This window comes from Urocitellus parryii, chromosome 7 (assembly GCF_045843805.1).
Source record: "Urocitellus parryii isolate mUroPar1 chromosome 7, mUroPar1.hap1, whole genome shotgun sequence".
NCBI classification, from domain to species: Eukaryota; Metazoa; Chordata; class Mammalia; order Rodentia; family Sciuridae; genus Urocitellus; species Urocitellus parryii.
The window spans coordinates 164,997,725-165,012,392 of NC_135537.1; the positions used below are offsets into that span (position 1 = coordinate 164,997,725).

At 41.7% G+C, this 14,668-nt stretch overlaps 1 protein-coding gene across 2 annotated transcripts in view; it reads left to right on the forward strand.

The window, feature by feature from the left end:
- The first annotated feature begins 11,717 nt into the window (after positions 1–11,717).
- Positions 11,718–14,668, forward strand: part of Dhx8 (DEAH-box helicase 8) — a 37,926-nt gene continuing 34,975 nt past the window's right edge. For both annotated transcript variants that reach the window (XM_026412406.2, XM_026412405.2), the window contains exon 1: positions 11,718–11,884. In XM_026412406.2, coding sequence (XP_026268191.2) covers positions 11,737–11,884 — 148 coding nt within the window. In that variant the 5' untranslated portion in view covers positions 11,718–11,736. The remainder of the gene's footprint in view (positions 11,885–14,668) is intronic.

Here is a 14,668-nt window from a genome sequence, read left to right on the forward strand (position 1 = left end):
AGCCCTTTTTATTTTGAGACAAGTTTTTGCTAAACTGCTTAGGACCTTGCCAAGTTGCTGAGGCTGGCTTTAAATCCATGATCCTTCTGCCTCAGCCTCCCGAGTAGCTGGAATTACAGGTGTGAGCCAGTGTGCCCAGTTGTTTCTTTGTGTTTTGGAGAAAGAACGGTCTTGTTGTGAGCAGGAGTAAAAATATATTGAGCACCGTCTCCTATGTGGTAAAGAGGATGGTTTCTTGATCATAAACCCATCTGACATTTATAAGTAGCTATGAATGACTAATTGAGGCCATGACAATTGGGGGCAATACAGGTCTTAGAAAACAGCCCAAATTGAGGCCCATCATTTGAGGTCTGGTCAAATGGTCCTGTTGTTTGTCTGCACACCTCCTGTATCTTCCTGTAGTTCCTATCTACTTTCCAGGGTTGTAGTAACAATGGCTAAAAGTATCTAGTTGCAGCCTACAAAGATACTCAGTAAATACTGATTCACTTTCTTTTCCCCATGTCTTAAGAACTCTTGCAAAAAATTTCGTGAGGAACAGGGTGCAGTGGTGTGTACCTGTGGCTCCAGCTACCTGGGAGGACTGAGGTAAGAGGATTGCTTGAGCATAGGAGGTCAGGACCAGCCTGGGCAACATAGCAAGACTCCCATCCTCACCCCTGCACCAAAATAAATAAATAAATAAATAAAATTAAAAAAAAAAAAAAGAAAAGAAAAAATACACACAGAGAGAGAGAGAGAGAGAGAGAGAGAGAGAGAGAGAGAGAGAGAGAAACGAGATTGGGTATAGGCATTCCATTATAGGAATTGGTCACATGGCTCAAATACTGACTGTAGTGTCCTCTGATTTGTTTTTAAATTGGCTTTGAGGATCCCACCATGATTCTCAATTTAGTCTGAGAAAACTCAATTTGAAATCTATTTCAGTTTTTTTCTTTTTGGCACTGGGGATTTAACCCAGAGGCAGTTAACCATTGAGCCACTTCCCTAGCCCTTTTTATTTTGAAACACAGTCTCACTAAATTGCTGATGCTGCCCTTGAACTTGTGATCCTCCTGCTTCAGTCTCCTGAGTCACTAGATTACAGTACCTTCCACCATGCCCAGCTATCTCAGTATTTTCTAAATGCTTACCTGACCCATTAGGAATTCAGCAGATGAAAGCATGTGAAGAAACACATCTAGTCCACAAATATATGTGTGTGTGGGGTGTGTGTGTGTGTATGCATAAATAACATATGTGTGTAAATATATATGTATATATTTTATTTACCGTGTATATATAGACACGTGGATATAATTATAGTGTACAGTATGCCACAGGCTCAAAATAGCGGAACAGTTATGTAAATTATAGTTTAGAATTTCTCAAATCACTACTTTTTCCTAACAAGTCCATGTCCTTATGACATTGTCAGCACAATCAAAAGAAAGAAATAAGGTTTATATTATGTGAATGTGCAGTCTCTATCATATGGCAGAACATCTGTAACTAGCCATGTGGCTTTGGGCAAACCACTTGGTATTTTCAATTTGAAAAACACTTGTGTGCTTAACACGTGTGAAGCTTCAAGATGGAATCTGGGAGATGATTCAGACATGCCTTTAAAGAGAGGGGCCTGTTGGAAAGACTTTCAATAGAAGTAAGTACAGAATCTGCAATGGTTCTAGAAGCATAGAGCATATTTAGAGTCAGGATTAGCAAGTGGTCTGGGTTGACTGAAGTGTATAAGACATGGAGCTAAGGTGTGTAGGGAGCTAAGGTGTTGGGGAGTTATATCCATATAGGGGTCAGGAGGGAGGGAGGTGGCATAGATCTGAATTTAAGTGACTTGAAGAATGGGATACCTTTTAAGCAATATTAGGGAAAAATAAGAGAAGGAGTGAGTATGGGAAGAATAATGACTTTAATTTTAAATATTTGTACTGGGCTAGGGATATAGTTAGTGATAGCATACTTGTCTAGAATGTGCAATGCCCTGGGTTCAACCCCTAGCACCACAAAAAAAATCCTAGTTGGCTAGGTGGATATCCAGCTTGGAAGAGTTGCAGGGGTTGAAGCTAATAGACCTGAGAGTTGTTTAAAGTGGTATTTGAGCCAGGTGTGGTGGCACACGCCTGTAATCACAGCTGCTCAGGAAGCTATAACAGGAGGATTCAAGTTCAAAGCCAGCCTCAGCAATGGCAAGGCACTAAGCAACTCAGTGAGACCCTGTCTCTAAATAAAATACAAAATAGGGCTGGGGATGTGGCTCAGTAGTCGAGTGCCCCTGAGTTCAATCCCCAGTACCCCCACCCAAAGTGGTATTTGAATCACTGATTAGGATATAGTTTCCACTGCTAAAATAGTGATACCAAAATACTTGTGGTTTAAACCATATATAAGTGGTTTTCTTTCTCACATAATTCAGGAGTAAGCAGTCAAAGGATAGTATGGTACTCTGGAAAGTCAAAGATGCAGACATCTTCTTTTTGCCCTGTCAAGCCCAGGGTCATTCACATGGACAAAGATGAGTCAACATTACCAAATCTGTTCTTCCAGCCAGTGGCTGCCCACAACAAAGACTACTTTTCTCCCTTGCAGATAATGTGGCCAATGAGAGGTAAGCAAAAGACATGTGAGCCTCCTACAAACATATTTTGAATATCAATATATTCTCAAATACTGTCACAGAGTATAGCATTATGAAAGGAGTCTTCTGAGGGAGGGACTTCAGGGTGCCTCAGGTAAAGGAGGAGGAGAATTGAAGGCATGGGGGCAGTGGTCCTCAACCAGGGGTGATTTTGCACTCCCCAACCTGGTCCCAAGGCTCTCTGGAGATATTTTTGGTTGTCACAACTGGGGTTTGTGTGTGCTACAGGCCTCTAGCAAGTAGAGGTCAGGGATGCTGCTAAACAGTTTACAAATGCAAAGGAAAACCCCCAGCAACAAAGAATGATCTGGACCCCAAATGTTAATAGTGCTGAGCTTGAGAAATCCCATATTAGGAGATGAGGACAGTGGTTCCCAAACTTTGCTGCACATTCAAATCACCTGGGGAGCTTTTAAAGCTCTAAATACCCAACTCAGACCAAGGCCAATAAATCTCTTGGTGAGACTCAGGCATCAGTATTTTCAAATAATCCCAGGTAATTCCAAAATGTAGCAAGGTTCAAGAACCACTGGATTAAAGGATCTGGTAAACTCTAAGGGGAGTTTCAATGATTCCTGGCACATGGTGGGTTCTCAGTAAACATCTGAGGAATGAACAAATATGTAAGTAATAACATCTTGGAGGGTAGAAGTAAAGGATCAGGAGTTAAGGGAGTAGATTGGAGGTGGAGGTAGAGGGAGAGTTTTGCTTACAGATTATTCTTAGAACTATTGCTATATTTGGAAACATGAAGGGCAGTAGGTTGAGGAAGAAGCTGATAGAGAAAAGATTTTCTGTTTTTAGGTTGACGGAGAATTGTTTGTAGGAAGAGGGTAAGGAATAAGGAGAGGGAAAAGGGGTAAGGATATGAGAGAGAACAGGAGACATTAGTAGAGGGTATGAGACAAACAGAACTATTCGAGGCATGAAATTGAGAAGAGACACATTCTTAGACACAGAAGGATAACTCAGGTGAAGATATGGACTAATTTTGAAACGGGGATAAAGGTGGGGCCAGAGTCTCCCCCAGCCCCCTTTTCTTTTCTTGGGATTAGGAATTGAACCCATGAAGCACTTTACCATGAGTTAAATCCACATCCCTTTTGAGTTTTGAGACAGGGTCTGGCTAAACTACCAAGGTTGGCCTTAAATTTATGGTACTCCTGCCTCAGCCTCCTGAGCCACTGGGATAAGAGGCATGTGCCACCACCCCTGGCTAGTAGAGTCTGAAATGACCTCCATCTTCCCTATAAGTGGATGGGAGGTGAGGAATCTTCTGAAAATAAATATGATGGGAGTGGATTTTGAACTTGAGGAATGTGGAGAAGTCTTGGGTCACACTGTATAAAAAAAACATTGTTAAGAAGAGCCCAGGTATGGGCTAGGGTTGTGGCTCAGAGAAAGAGTGATTGCCTGGCATGCCTGGGGCACTGAGTTCAATCCTCAGCACCACATAAATATAAAATAAAGGCATTGTGTCCAACTACAACTAAAAAATAAATGCTTAAAAAAGAAGAAGAAGAAGAAGAAGAAGAAGAGCACAGGTGGGCTGAGGATATAATTTAGGGGTGGCACACTTGCCTAGCATGTGTGAGGTCCTAGATTCAATCCCCAGCACCACTTAAAAAAAAAAAAAAAAAGAGCCCGGTGCTGGGTATAGTGCACATGCCTGTAATCTCAGCTACTGGGAAGGATGAGGCAGGAGAAATGCAAATTTGAGGCCAGTCTTGGCAATTTACAGGGTTTCCAAATAAAATAAGAAGGGCTGGGGATGTAGCTGAGGGATAGAGCACCCCTGTCTTCAATCCCTAGTGCTGAGTGGGCAGAGAGAATTTTTTGAGATTGTGAATTTATACTAGGTCAAACTAGCATGACCTTGGGCCTTTCTCCAGTAATGTGGAAGGAGAGAAACAAGTCAAAAGGAGCCAGTTGGGGCTGGTAAAGCAGGGACAGTAGAAAACCAATGGAGAGGGCTGGGGCTGGGGCTGAGTTAGAAAACTGTGCTTAGCATGTGCAAAGCCCCTGAATTCAAGCTTCAACACCAAAAGGAAAGGGTGGGTGGGGGTGGGGTGGGGTGGGGCAGAGTTCTTTGACATTTGTGATCACATTCCAAGATGGCTGAACATGAGATCTAGGTCAGGAGGAAATATGAGTGAAATTAAAATAGTGCTGAAGGATGGGGCTGGGGATATGGCTCAAGCGGTAGCACGCTCGCCTGGCATGCGCGGCCCTGGGTTCGATCCTCAGCACCACGTACAAATAAAGATGCTGTGTCCACCAAAAACTAAAAAATAAATATTAAAAAAAATTCTCTCTCTCTCTCTCTCTTTAAAAAAAAGTAAATAAAATAAAATAGTGCTGAAGGATTGGAGAAATGATGGTAGGTGAAGACTTAGAGATGTCAGGAAAATTAAAAGGAGGTTCAATGGTAGAGAAAAAGATGAAGTTGGGTCAGAGAAAATTTCATAGATTAAAATCTGGGAGTAGAATAAGTTCAAATAATGATCAAATTTAATGTGTAGGTTTGATTGTATTATCTTTTAAAGACCTTTTAAGTATAAAAAAAGTCTATGAGAAACGTGAATTGTTGGATTCTGAATTTACATCCTAATTTCTGAGAAGCTAAGAATGTGACCCTAATTGATCTTTTTTACACGTGAAGTTCCAAGTGGTTTGTCTCCATAGGGAGGGACTATCTGAGAGGCCTTCTGCGTGTGCTCAGTGGTGAAGATCAGTATTGGGCCTCAATGTCTTTCAAATTTTTTTATATAAATTCAACTGACACTAAAATTTAAGAGTAGGCTGTGGAAGTTGGGAAACATAAGAATCTTTCTGGGTCATATAAAAGTAAATATTTGAGAATGAAAAAATCTGCCTCGCACATGCTCATGCAATAAAGGCTAACCTCACTTTTCCCTTTCTCTGCCTTTGGGCAAATTGCAATTTAAAAAAAAAAAAGTAAAATGGCGGTATCCTAGAACAGATTACTTAAACCACACATTGGTGTTTATGGGAGGACTCAGATTCACACTCCATTGTGAGGCTAACAGGATGCTTTTCGGGGTCTTGTGATCATTACTTGTGATCCACATAGTGGAACCTGAGCCCCTGAACTCTCTTTTTGCTGTGTTCTGAGAGCCAGAGTTTGGCTTCCTAATTGCCCCATATGGTGGTTTTATTTGATGGCTCAGCTGGGTGGAGTGAACTCTCGGAAGAGATGCATTCATTTTTAGTTACCTCATCAGATTGCTAATTTTCAATCTGGCAGCATAAATCACCATAATTACTGTAATCCCCAAACAGAGAGGAAAATATTCTGGCACTAGGGTAGCAGCTATTGCTATTGCTACACCAAAGCTGTTCTACCCAGTGCTCAGAGGTTGGAGAGTGTCTGGCCTGCCCTGAAAAGACACTCTGGGATTTGGGATGGAGGGCTTGCTGGGCAGCTATTTTCCTTTACCTGGGGGAAAACTCAGTCCTGAGAGGAGCAGCTTCTTCTGAACTAGCAGCAAGGGTCTGCAGTTTAAGACAGACTTTTGGGTCTGGAGTGTTCCTCAGTGGTAGAGTATGTGCTTAGCATGTGTGAGAACTTGGGTTCAAATTCCAGAACCCAAAAGAGAGAGAGGGGGAAAAAAAAGGCCCTTGGCCTTGGACAGCTGTTTACATGGTGGTGTGCAAACAGAACTCAACAAAACTTCAGTCCTCATTTCTTTCCCTTTTTCTCATGAACTCATTTCTTGGTGTGGCTTTATTTTTGCATCTCTCCTGAGGAAAGCTTTGAAAGTCCCAAAGAATTATCTCATATCAGAGAGGAAACAAGAAATTCCAATGTAACTTACCTCTTGAACATTTATACTTGTAATATAGATTTTAAAAAATAAAATTAAAAAAACCTAAACTAAGTTTTAGATATACAAACTAGATCCTGAACCAGTCACTTGGTGGAAAATGTAGATAAGTGGTAGAGTACTTGCCTAGCAGGTGGAGGTCCTGAGTTTGATCCCAAGCACTAAAGGGAAAAAAAAGAAAGAAATCTTGTAAATATGTGAAAATTCCTTACCATTCCCACAGAAGGTGAGGAGGTCCATACCACACTTTCTTGCTAAGTTTATATCATAATGTTGTTTGAGTACCTGTTTATTTTGTTTTGGTTTTGCTGGACATTTTTAAATGTTTGGAGTATTGGGGATTGAACCTAGAGGAGCTTTACCACTGAGCTACATCCCCTTTTTATTTATTTAACTCTCTCTCTCTCTCTCTCTCTCTCTCTCTCTCTCTCTCTCTCTCTCTCTCTCTTTGGTACTGGGAATTGAACTTGGGCACTCGATCAGTGAGCCACATCCCCAGCCCAATTTTGTTTATCTTTTTAACTCTTGAGACAGGATCTCACTAAGTTGCTTAGATTCTCACTAAGTTGCTGAAATTGGCTTTGAACTTGTGATCCTCCTGCCTCAGCCTTCCAAACCACTGGAATTATTGGTATGTATCCAGCTTTGCCAGGCATTTTAAAGACAGCTTTAAAGTGAGAGAGAAAGAGGAAACCAGACTGTAACAAAAACAAAAAAAAGCCTGCTGAGGAGGGATGTTTTTTATCTAATACTATGAAGACTTGGTGGATTTTGAGCCCAAAGCGTCCTTATTACTGATGCCCTGAGAGTAAATTTTAGGTCAGGAATGTTCTGCGCAAAATTGAGGTTGTGCTTGGCCATTTCAGGATAAGACAGACAAATAATGGATTGCAACAGGATAAATTGCCCAGTAAGATGGCCCTGGCCCTGTCTGCCCCTGTCTCCCCCTGGCCTGGCTGCCCTCAGATGACAGGAAACAGACTTACTTTGTTTTTTGTGTTCTAGTCACCTTCCCTTGTGTTTCATTAGCAGAGGGACTTGAATTATAAACACAGTCCTGCCATGAGCTTCCTTGACTGAGTGTGGCATTTAGAGCATTCTCATCCTTTTTTGATGTTTCCCACTATCTTTCAGATCTCTTATGATTCTTTCCAGGACATAATACAGTGCCTAGGCACAAAGTAGATGTGAGAATTTTTTTTTTTTTTTGTACTGGAGATTGAACCCAGGGGTGCTCTACCACTGAGCTAAATTTTATTTTGAGACAGGGTCTTGCTAAATTGCCAAGGTTGGCCTCAAACCTGATCCTCCTGTTTCCTCCAAGTCACCTGGGATTACAGGCATGCTCCATCAATAAATTTGATACATGGTTCAAAAGTGGAGAGGAATTTTGCAGGGGGTGGGTCAAAGAGTAAAAAATGAGGCGCTGTTCAGTTTCTTTGAAGTCTTGTTTCCAACAAGCAGGGGCCTCAGATGCAAGGCTCAGGTTATTCTCAGAAGTGTCTTGAAGATTGTTCCTAGGCTCTCCATTGGGTTTGGGCTAACTTTTCTGAAGTTTCTCTGCATTAATGACAATAACTTTTGGATGGCAGTCACATGCTTAGAAACAAATCATTTTGATCTTGCCTTCTAGAGTAGATTTTCCCCTTGAGATCTGATCTCTTTTACTCCAGTAAAAAAGGCCAAGGCTATAACACTATTTTGTTTTGGTGACAGGATGCCCTTTTTTACCAACTTCTTAAGGATACCATTTTCAGCTACATATACCTAGATTACCCTCTCCCACTCAATCTAAGGTTGCTAAGAGGTCTGGTACTTTTTTTTTTTTTTTTTTTTTGGTACCTGAGATTGAACCCAGGAGTGCTCTATCACTGAACCACATTCCCCAGTCCTTTTTATTTTTAATTTTGAGACAGGGTCTTGCTAAGCTGCGTAGGGCCATGCTAAGTTGCTGAGGCTGGCTCTGAACTTGTGATCCTCTTGCTTCACCCTCCCAAGCTGCTGGAATTATAGGCATGCACCATTGTGCCTGGCTGGTACATTTTTCTCTGCTTCCTACCACCTCCTAACTCCCAAGTTCTTACCCATATGCCAGTAACTGGGATTAGTTTCTTTTATAGAGCAGAAATCGAATGATAATTGGGGGGTAGGATTGAATTTACATGTCTTGGGGCTGGAGGTGAACTCAGTGGGAGAGCATAAAAGCCCAAGGCTCTGCATTCAATTTCTAGAACAACAAGAACAAAACAAGCAACACCCCTTTTTACTTCAAGGATGGTAATTGGAAGTAATACTTATCCATCATGGGTAATAGTGAGTAGTGACTGAGTATAGTCTATTTGTTTTAGTATTTTTTTAATATTTATTTTTTAGGTGTAGATGGACACAACACAATGCCCTTATTTTTATGTGGTGCTGAGGATCGAACCCGGGTCCTTCCCATGCTAGGCGAGCGCTCTACTGCTGAGCCACAATCCCAGCCCTGTTTTAGTATTTTTTGCAGAGGTAAATTATTTATTAAGAACTATCAATGTCTGTGTTAAAGAGCCACATGGAGACTGTCTAAGGAAGGCTTTACAATAATAATATAGTAAACTGCCAGGTGTGGTGGTGCACGGCCTATATCCCAGCAGCTGAGGAGGCTGAGGCAGGAGGATCTTGAGTTCAAAGCCAGCCACAGCAAAGCAAGGCACTGAGCAACTCAGTGAGACCCTGTTGGTAAATAAAAATACAAAATAGGGCTGGAGATGTGGTTACCCCCCCCCAAATAATAATGTAGTGAACAATTGTCTGATTATACTAAAAATATATATTGTATTCAAAGACAGTTAAAATGTTCCCCTTACCTTTTCTTTCATGCCGGGAATTGAACCCAGGGCCTTTCCCAGGCTAAGCATAAAGTCTATCACTGAGCTATACCCCCAACCCTGTATTCACTCTTTAAAAAAATTTTTTTTTAGTTGTCGGGGGACCTTTATTTATTTACTTATTTATGTATTTATATGTGGTGCTGAGAATCAAACCCAGTGGCTCACACATGCCAAGCAAGCGCTCTACCACTGAGCCACAACCCCAGCCCCACTATATTCACTATTTAACTACGTATGGTTCTATGTCTCTTATAAGGAGAGTGCATAGGAAGATTCCATGTGCCTCTGTTTAGGCTGTCAAGTTATTATTTTTATCTGTTTATTTACTTGCTTTCCCTTGATTAAAAAATTCCATGGTAGTACAGGAAATATGTGATACTGAATAAAACTGTCACTTCTGAAAATATGCAGTTAATGGCATTATATAAATAAAATTTAATAAATATTGTTAATATTTACTCTTGAAACATGTTCAATAATTCCAAATTTAAAAAAATTCTTACAGAACCAGGTACAGTAGCACAAGTGTATAATTCCAGCTACTCAAGAGGCTGAGGCAGGAGGATCACAAATTTGAGGCCAGTCTGAGCAACTTACTGAAGACCACATCACAAAATAAAAAGGGCTGGAGATGGAACTCAGTACTAGAGCACTTGCCTACCATGCAAGGGGCCCTGCATTCAATCCTTCCCTCCCTCCCCCCAAAAGCTCTTACAAATATTTACTGCTATTTCTACATCTTTAATCCCTTTTCTGACATAGATTTTAGAACAAACTCCATAATCTGTTCCCTTTTCCTATTACATGTCAGAGTAAAACAGAATAGAAATATCAACTTTTAAAGGCAAACAGGCACTGGAAAGGAAATCAAGTGGAAGAAGCCCCTGAAATCCCAACTCCAAGCGGGCAAGTTGACCACTTTGAATCAAGTGCAGGATTTTCTTTCTTTTTTTTTTTAATATTTATTTTTTAGTTTTAGGTAGACACAATATCTTTATTTTACATTTATATAGTGCTAAGGATCAAAACCAGTGCTCGTGCATGCTAGGCGAGCACTCTACCACTGAGCCACAACCTCAGCCCCAAGTGCAGGATTTTCTATTCCATTCATGGGGAAAAGGAGGAAGAGAAAATGGAGAAGACTCAAAAGCTCCGAGTGTCAGTATTGATTCCTTAGGAATCTGGAAACAAGAATCCTTTTGAGGCAGTGCACTATTTTGGTTTTCTCCACCTGCCTGCAATTCTTTAGGAGATGCTGAGACGCTGAAGAAAGAGTGCATAGATCATCCGTGTCAAGTAGCCAAAGCAAAAAAGCAGAAGGGGCTGATTTTCTTCCTTTTGATTAATGGGAGGGCTATTCACTTTGGAGTGCCTCCATCTCCCTCCTTGTCACACAAGAAATACTCACCTGATTTTAGGGCTGCCAGAGGGGAAAAGAAAACTGAAGTTGAGAGAACTAAGTGTATGACAACAGGTGCGCAGCACAACTTATATTGGGGGAGAACAAGTTCTGAGGGCACTAAGGATATTGGCAACAGGAAAACTGAGGGTTAAATTTCACAAGAAAGGAGGGAGGTGGCTTTGTGGGGTCTCAGACTGGGGGAGGGGGCATGTGTTTGACAGGCTTCAATGGGACCACTGTCTCTGCCTTGGGATACAAGAATCATTGCTATTTGTCGTGCATGCCTACTGTGCGTCAGGCTCCTTAGATAGTCATTTCATTTAGTCTTCACCTAAACCCAGTAAGAGGAACACTATCCCAGTTTGCAGATGAGAAAACTAAGGCTCCAGACAGTTAATTTGGTCAAGGCCACCCAGTTGGAGAAATGCCACTCTCCTCATCTCATCTGTAAACTGAGGAGTTATTAACAGAACCAGAATCCATCGTCTGCTGGTTTGAATTGCTTGAAATCGAGCGTGAGAATACACGAAGAGAAGAGGCCCTGGACTATTCCCATCTACCGACAAGTGAGCTGGGCTTTTCCAGACTTTTGTTTGGGTTCCTTTTTCAAGGTTTCTAAAGCGCAGGCGCGGGAGGTTAGCCACCGTCTTCCGGCGCCCCTTGAGTAGTCCGTGGTCGCCCTCTGCTGACGTGTGTGGCAACTTGCGGAGAGCTAACATTTCCGGGCCTGAGGGTGGATTTATCTCGCCTATAGAGGGCGCCCTTCGTCGCGCTGAGTAGGCCCACTCTTGGAGTTCCTTCCTTAAGGACTTCCTGTCTGATCTCTATGATCCATCCTGTTGCGACGGGCGAAGTTCCTAAAGTTTTCAATTTACAGTAAACAAAAGAGACCTGCTCCAACCCGGAAGTGAAAACTGGAGCCTGACCTGAGTGGCTTCCAGCTCCGGCCGACCGGAAGAAGGCAGAAAGGAAGCTGCAGCCATGGCTGTGGCTGTGGCCGCGGCGGGAGTCTTTATCGGCTCGGAGCCAGGCCCCGCGGAAGAACTCGCCAAACTTGAGTATCTGTCTTTGGTGTCGAAGGTTTGCACCGAGCTGGATAACCACTTGGGGATCAACGACAAGGACCTAGGTAAGCTTGAGGAGGTCTCAGCGGCCTCAGGGATGAGGTTAAGGAAGGAAGAAGCCGGGTGATTGATGGGCCGACTGTGTGTGTTCGTGTCTATCTGTCACAGATTTGGACCCAGAGAATCTGTGGCTGTGGCTTCTGCTCGAGAGGTCCCCTCTCCCTCGGTCCCGTCATTTTATTAGAAACCATTTTCCAAAGCTGTCAGTGAAGCCTGGGGCTGCCATCTCTGCTTGATACCCCCGTCCCAAGTTATTAAACAACAGCAGCAGCCGCCGCCTCATTGACATTTACCGAGTGTTCACTGTGTCAGATAGTATGGTCAATTCTTTATTTATATTATTCTATTTGGTCTTCACTCACTTTTTTTTTTTTTTTTTTGGTACCGGCAGTTGAATCCAAGGGATCTTAACCACTGAGCCACTCCTGAGCCCCCCCACCCTTTTTTTTTTTTTTAATTTTTCATTTTGAGACAGGGTCTCGCCAAATTTCTCAGGGCCTTTCTAAATTGCTGAGGCTGGCTTTGAACTGGGTATACTCCTGCTTAAGCCTCCTAAGCCGCTGTTCTCGTCACTCTTTTAGATAGTATCCTTTGAGCTCTGTGCTTTACCATATCTCAGATAGCCGTCATTTAGGCTTTTGGGGGCAGACTACATCCAAACTAAAAAATTAGAAAAGGCCACCGACCTACAGCTAAAAGGTCATAGGCAGATGGAGGTGAATAAGGATGGGTAGAAATCAAGGGTATAAGTGACAGAATTGCTTTTGATGGTACAAGGATGTTTCAGCTATTGTAACAGGAGAATATGACCATAGATGTAACTAACTTTAGAGATTGATGGTAGGAAGATGAGTGAGAGAGTGCCATTTGTTTTTAAAATGAAAATGTAGCGAAATTACCAGATGGAGGAATGGTGGGAAGGGGCATGTGATAAGATGGCTGGAGATACAATATTTCAGTGCTAGAGGGTGTGTGAGGCTCTGGGTTTGATCCCCAGCATTACCAAGAAAGGGGGTGGCGGGGTGTCAAGGAGGTTAGATTCCTGACCTTGGATAAGATACTTAGTTTCTCAGAAGCTGTTTTTCTCAACTGTTAAATGGGATGATAATATTTCTTCACAGGGTTACTATATAGCACCTTGGAAGATGCCCTGAAGCCAGTTCATTTTAGTTCATTTTTTTTCTTGGCCTTTCAGTCAAGATGTGCCTATCTTATACAAATCAAGAATCCCTAACCCAAAAACACAAAATCTGACACTTTTTTTTGAGTATCAGCATAATGCTGGCAGTCTGAATATATTGCTGCTTGCTTTGGGATCCTTTGAGTATGGAATACTGGGCACCAAATGACTTAATTGTCCCTTCGCCTTTCTCTAAAGAATGTTGCTGAAATCAGATTGCGTGGGTTCCAATCTTGTCTCCACCAATTATTATTGGGAAAGATGGTGTCTCAAACACTATAAAATAGGACAATAACAGTACCTACTAATGAGAATTGTTGTGAGGGTCTTGGGGATAACCCATATAAAACAATGTTCAAAAAGTGTTAACCATTAGCATTGTTGTTATTAACTTTGTGTGTACGTGGAGGGGCTATTGGGGATCGAATCCAGGGGCTCACATATGCTAGGCAAGTGCTCTATCACTAAGCTGCATCCCCAGTCCTTTTTTTTTTGAGACAGGGTCCTCACACTGAGTTGTTCAGGCTGGCCTCAGATTTCTCCCTCAGCCTCCCAAGTAGTTGGGATTATAGGCATGTGCCATCCTATGCTCTTAGTTTGTTATTATGCATAAGCATTATGCTTAGTATCATTACAAAAAAAAAAAAAGGCAAATTCTACCATGGAAATGGTGTGGTAATACCAGTCAACCAATCTTCCATTTATTTATTTATTTATTTATCTGTTTATCTATTTATTTATTTATTTTAGGATTAGCATTCAAGAAAATAATCATTAGTAATTTCTTGTGGAACTCACAGTGTGAGGTTTATTATCTCAGCCTATGTTATAATGTGCTTCTTTTCTGAAAGTCTCTTTATGAATAAATTGCTGTAATATTAGAAGTATTTTTGTTCTTTTTTTTTTTTTTTTTTTTTTGGTACTGGAGATTGAACCCAAGGGTGCTTTACATCCCTAGCCCTTTTTACTTTTTCTTTTTAGACAAGGATTCACTAAGTTGCTGAAGGCTTGCTAAGTTGAAGAGTGAGGCTAGCCTTGGACTTGTTGTCCTCCTGCCTCAGCCTCCGGAGTCACTGGGATTATAGGCATGTGTCACTATGTCATTATGCATGGCTACTATTAGAAGTTTTAAGAACTAAGCATGTTTGAGGAGACAATTTTGGGAACCATTAAGTCTTTCATCAACTTGGAAATTATATCATCCAGTATCTGCCTGACTTTTACATATAGATTGGGTCGGACCTTCTAGAAACCATAGAAAGCATTCTGTGTGTGTCTGTGTGTATATGCATGGGCTCATGCTTTTGTACATTTTCACCTTTAGAGTCTATGTGGCAATGTGCATAGCTGATAGTTTTGTTTTGTTTTTGTGGTACTGGGGATTGAACTCAGGAGCACTCTACCATTGAGCTATATCACTAGCCCTTTTTATTTTTTAATTTGAGACAGGATCTCACTAAGTTGTAGAGGCTGCCCTTGAACTTGTGAACCTCCCATCTTAGCCTCCTAAATTGATGGGATTATAGACATGCACCACTGCACTATGCCATAGCTGATAGTTTTGTGAGTAGAGGGTATGACAGTCTGGGCAAATAGGTCTTCCTAATTT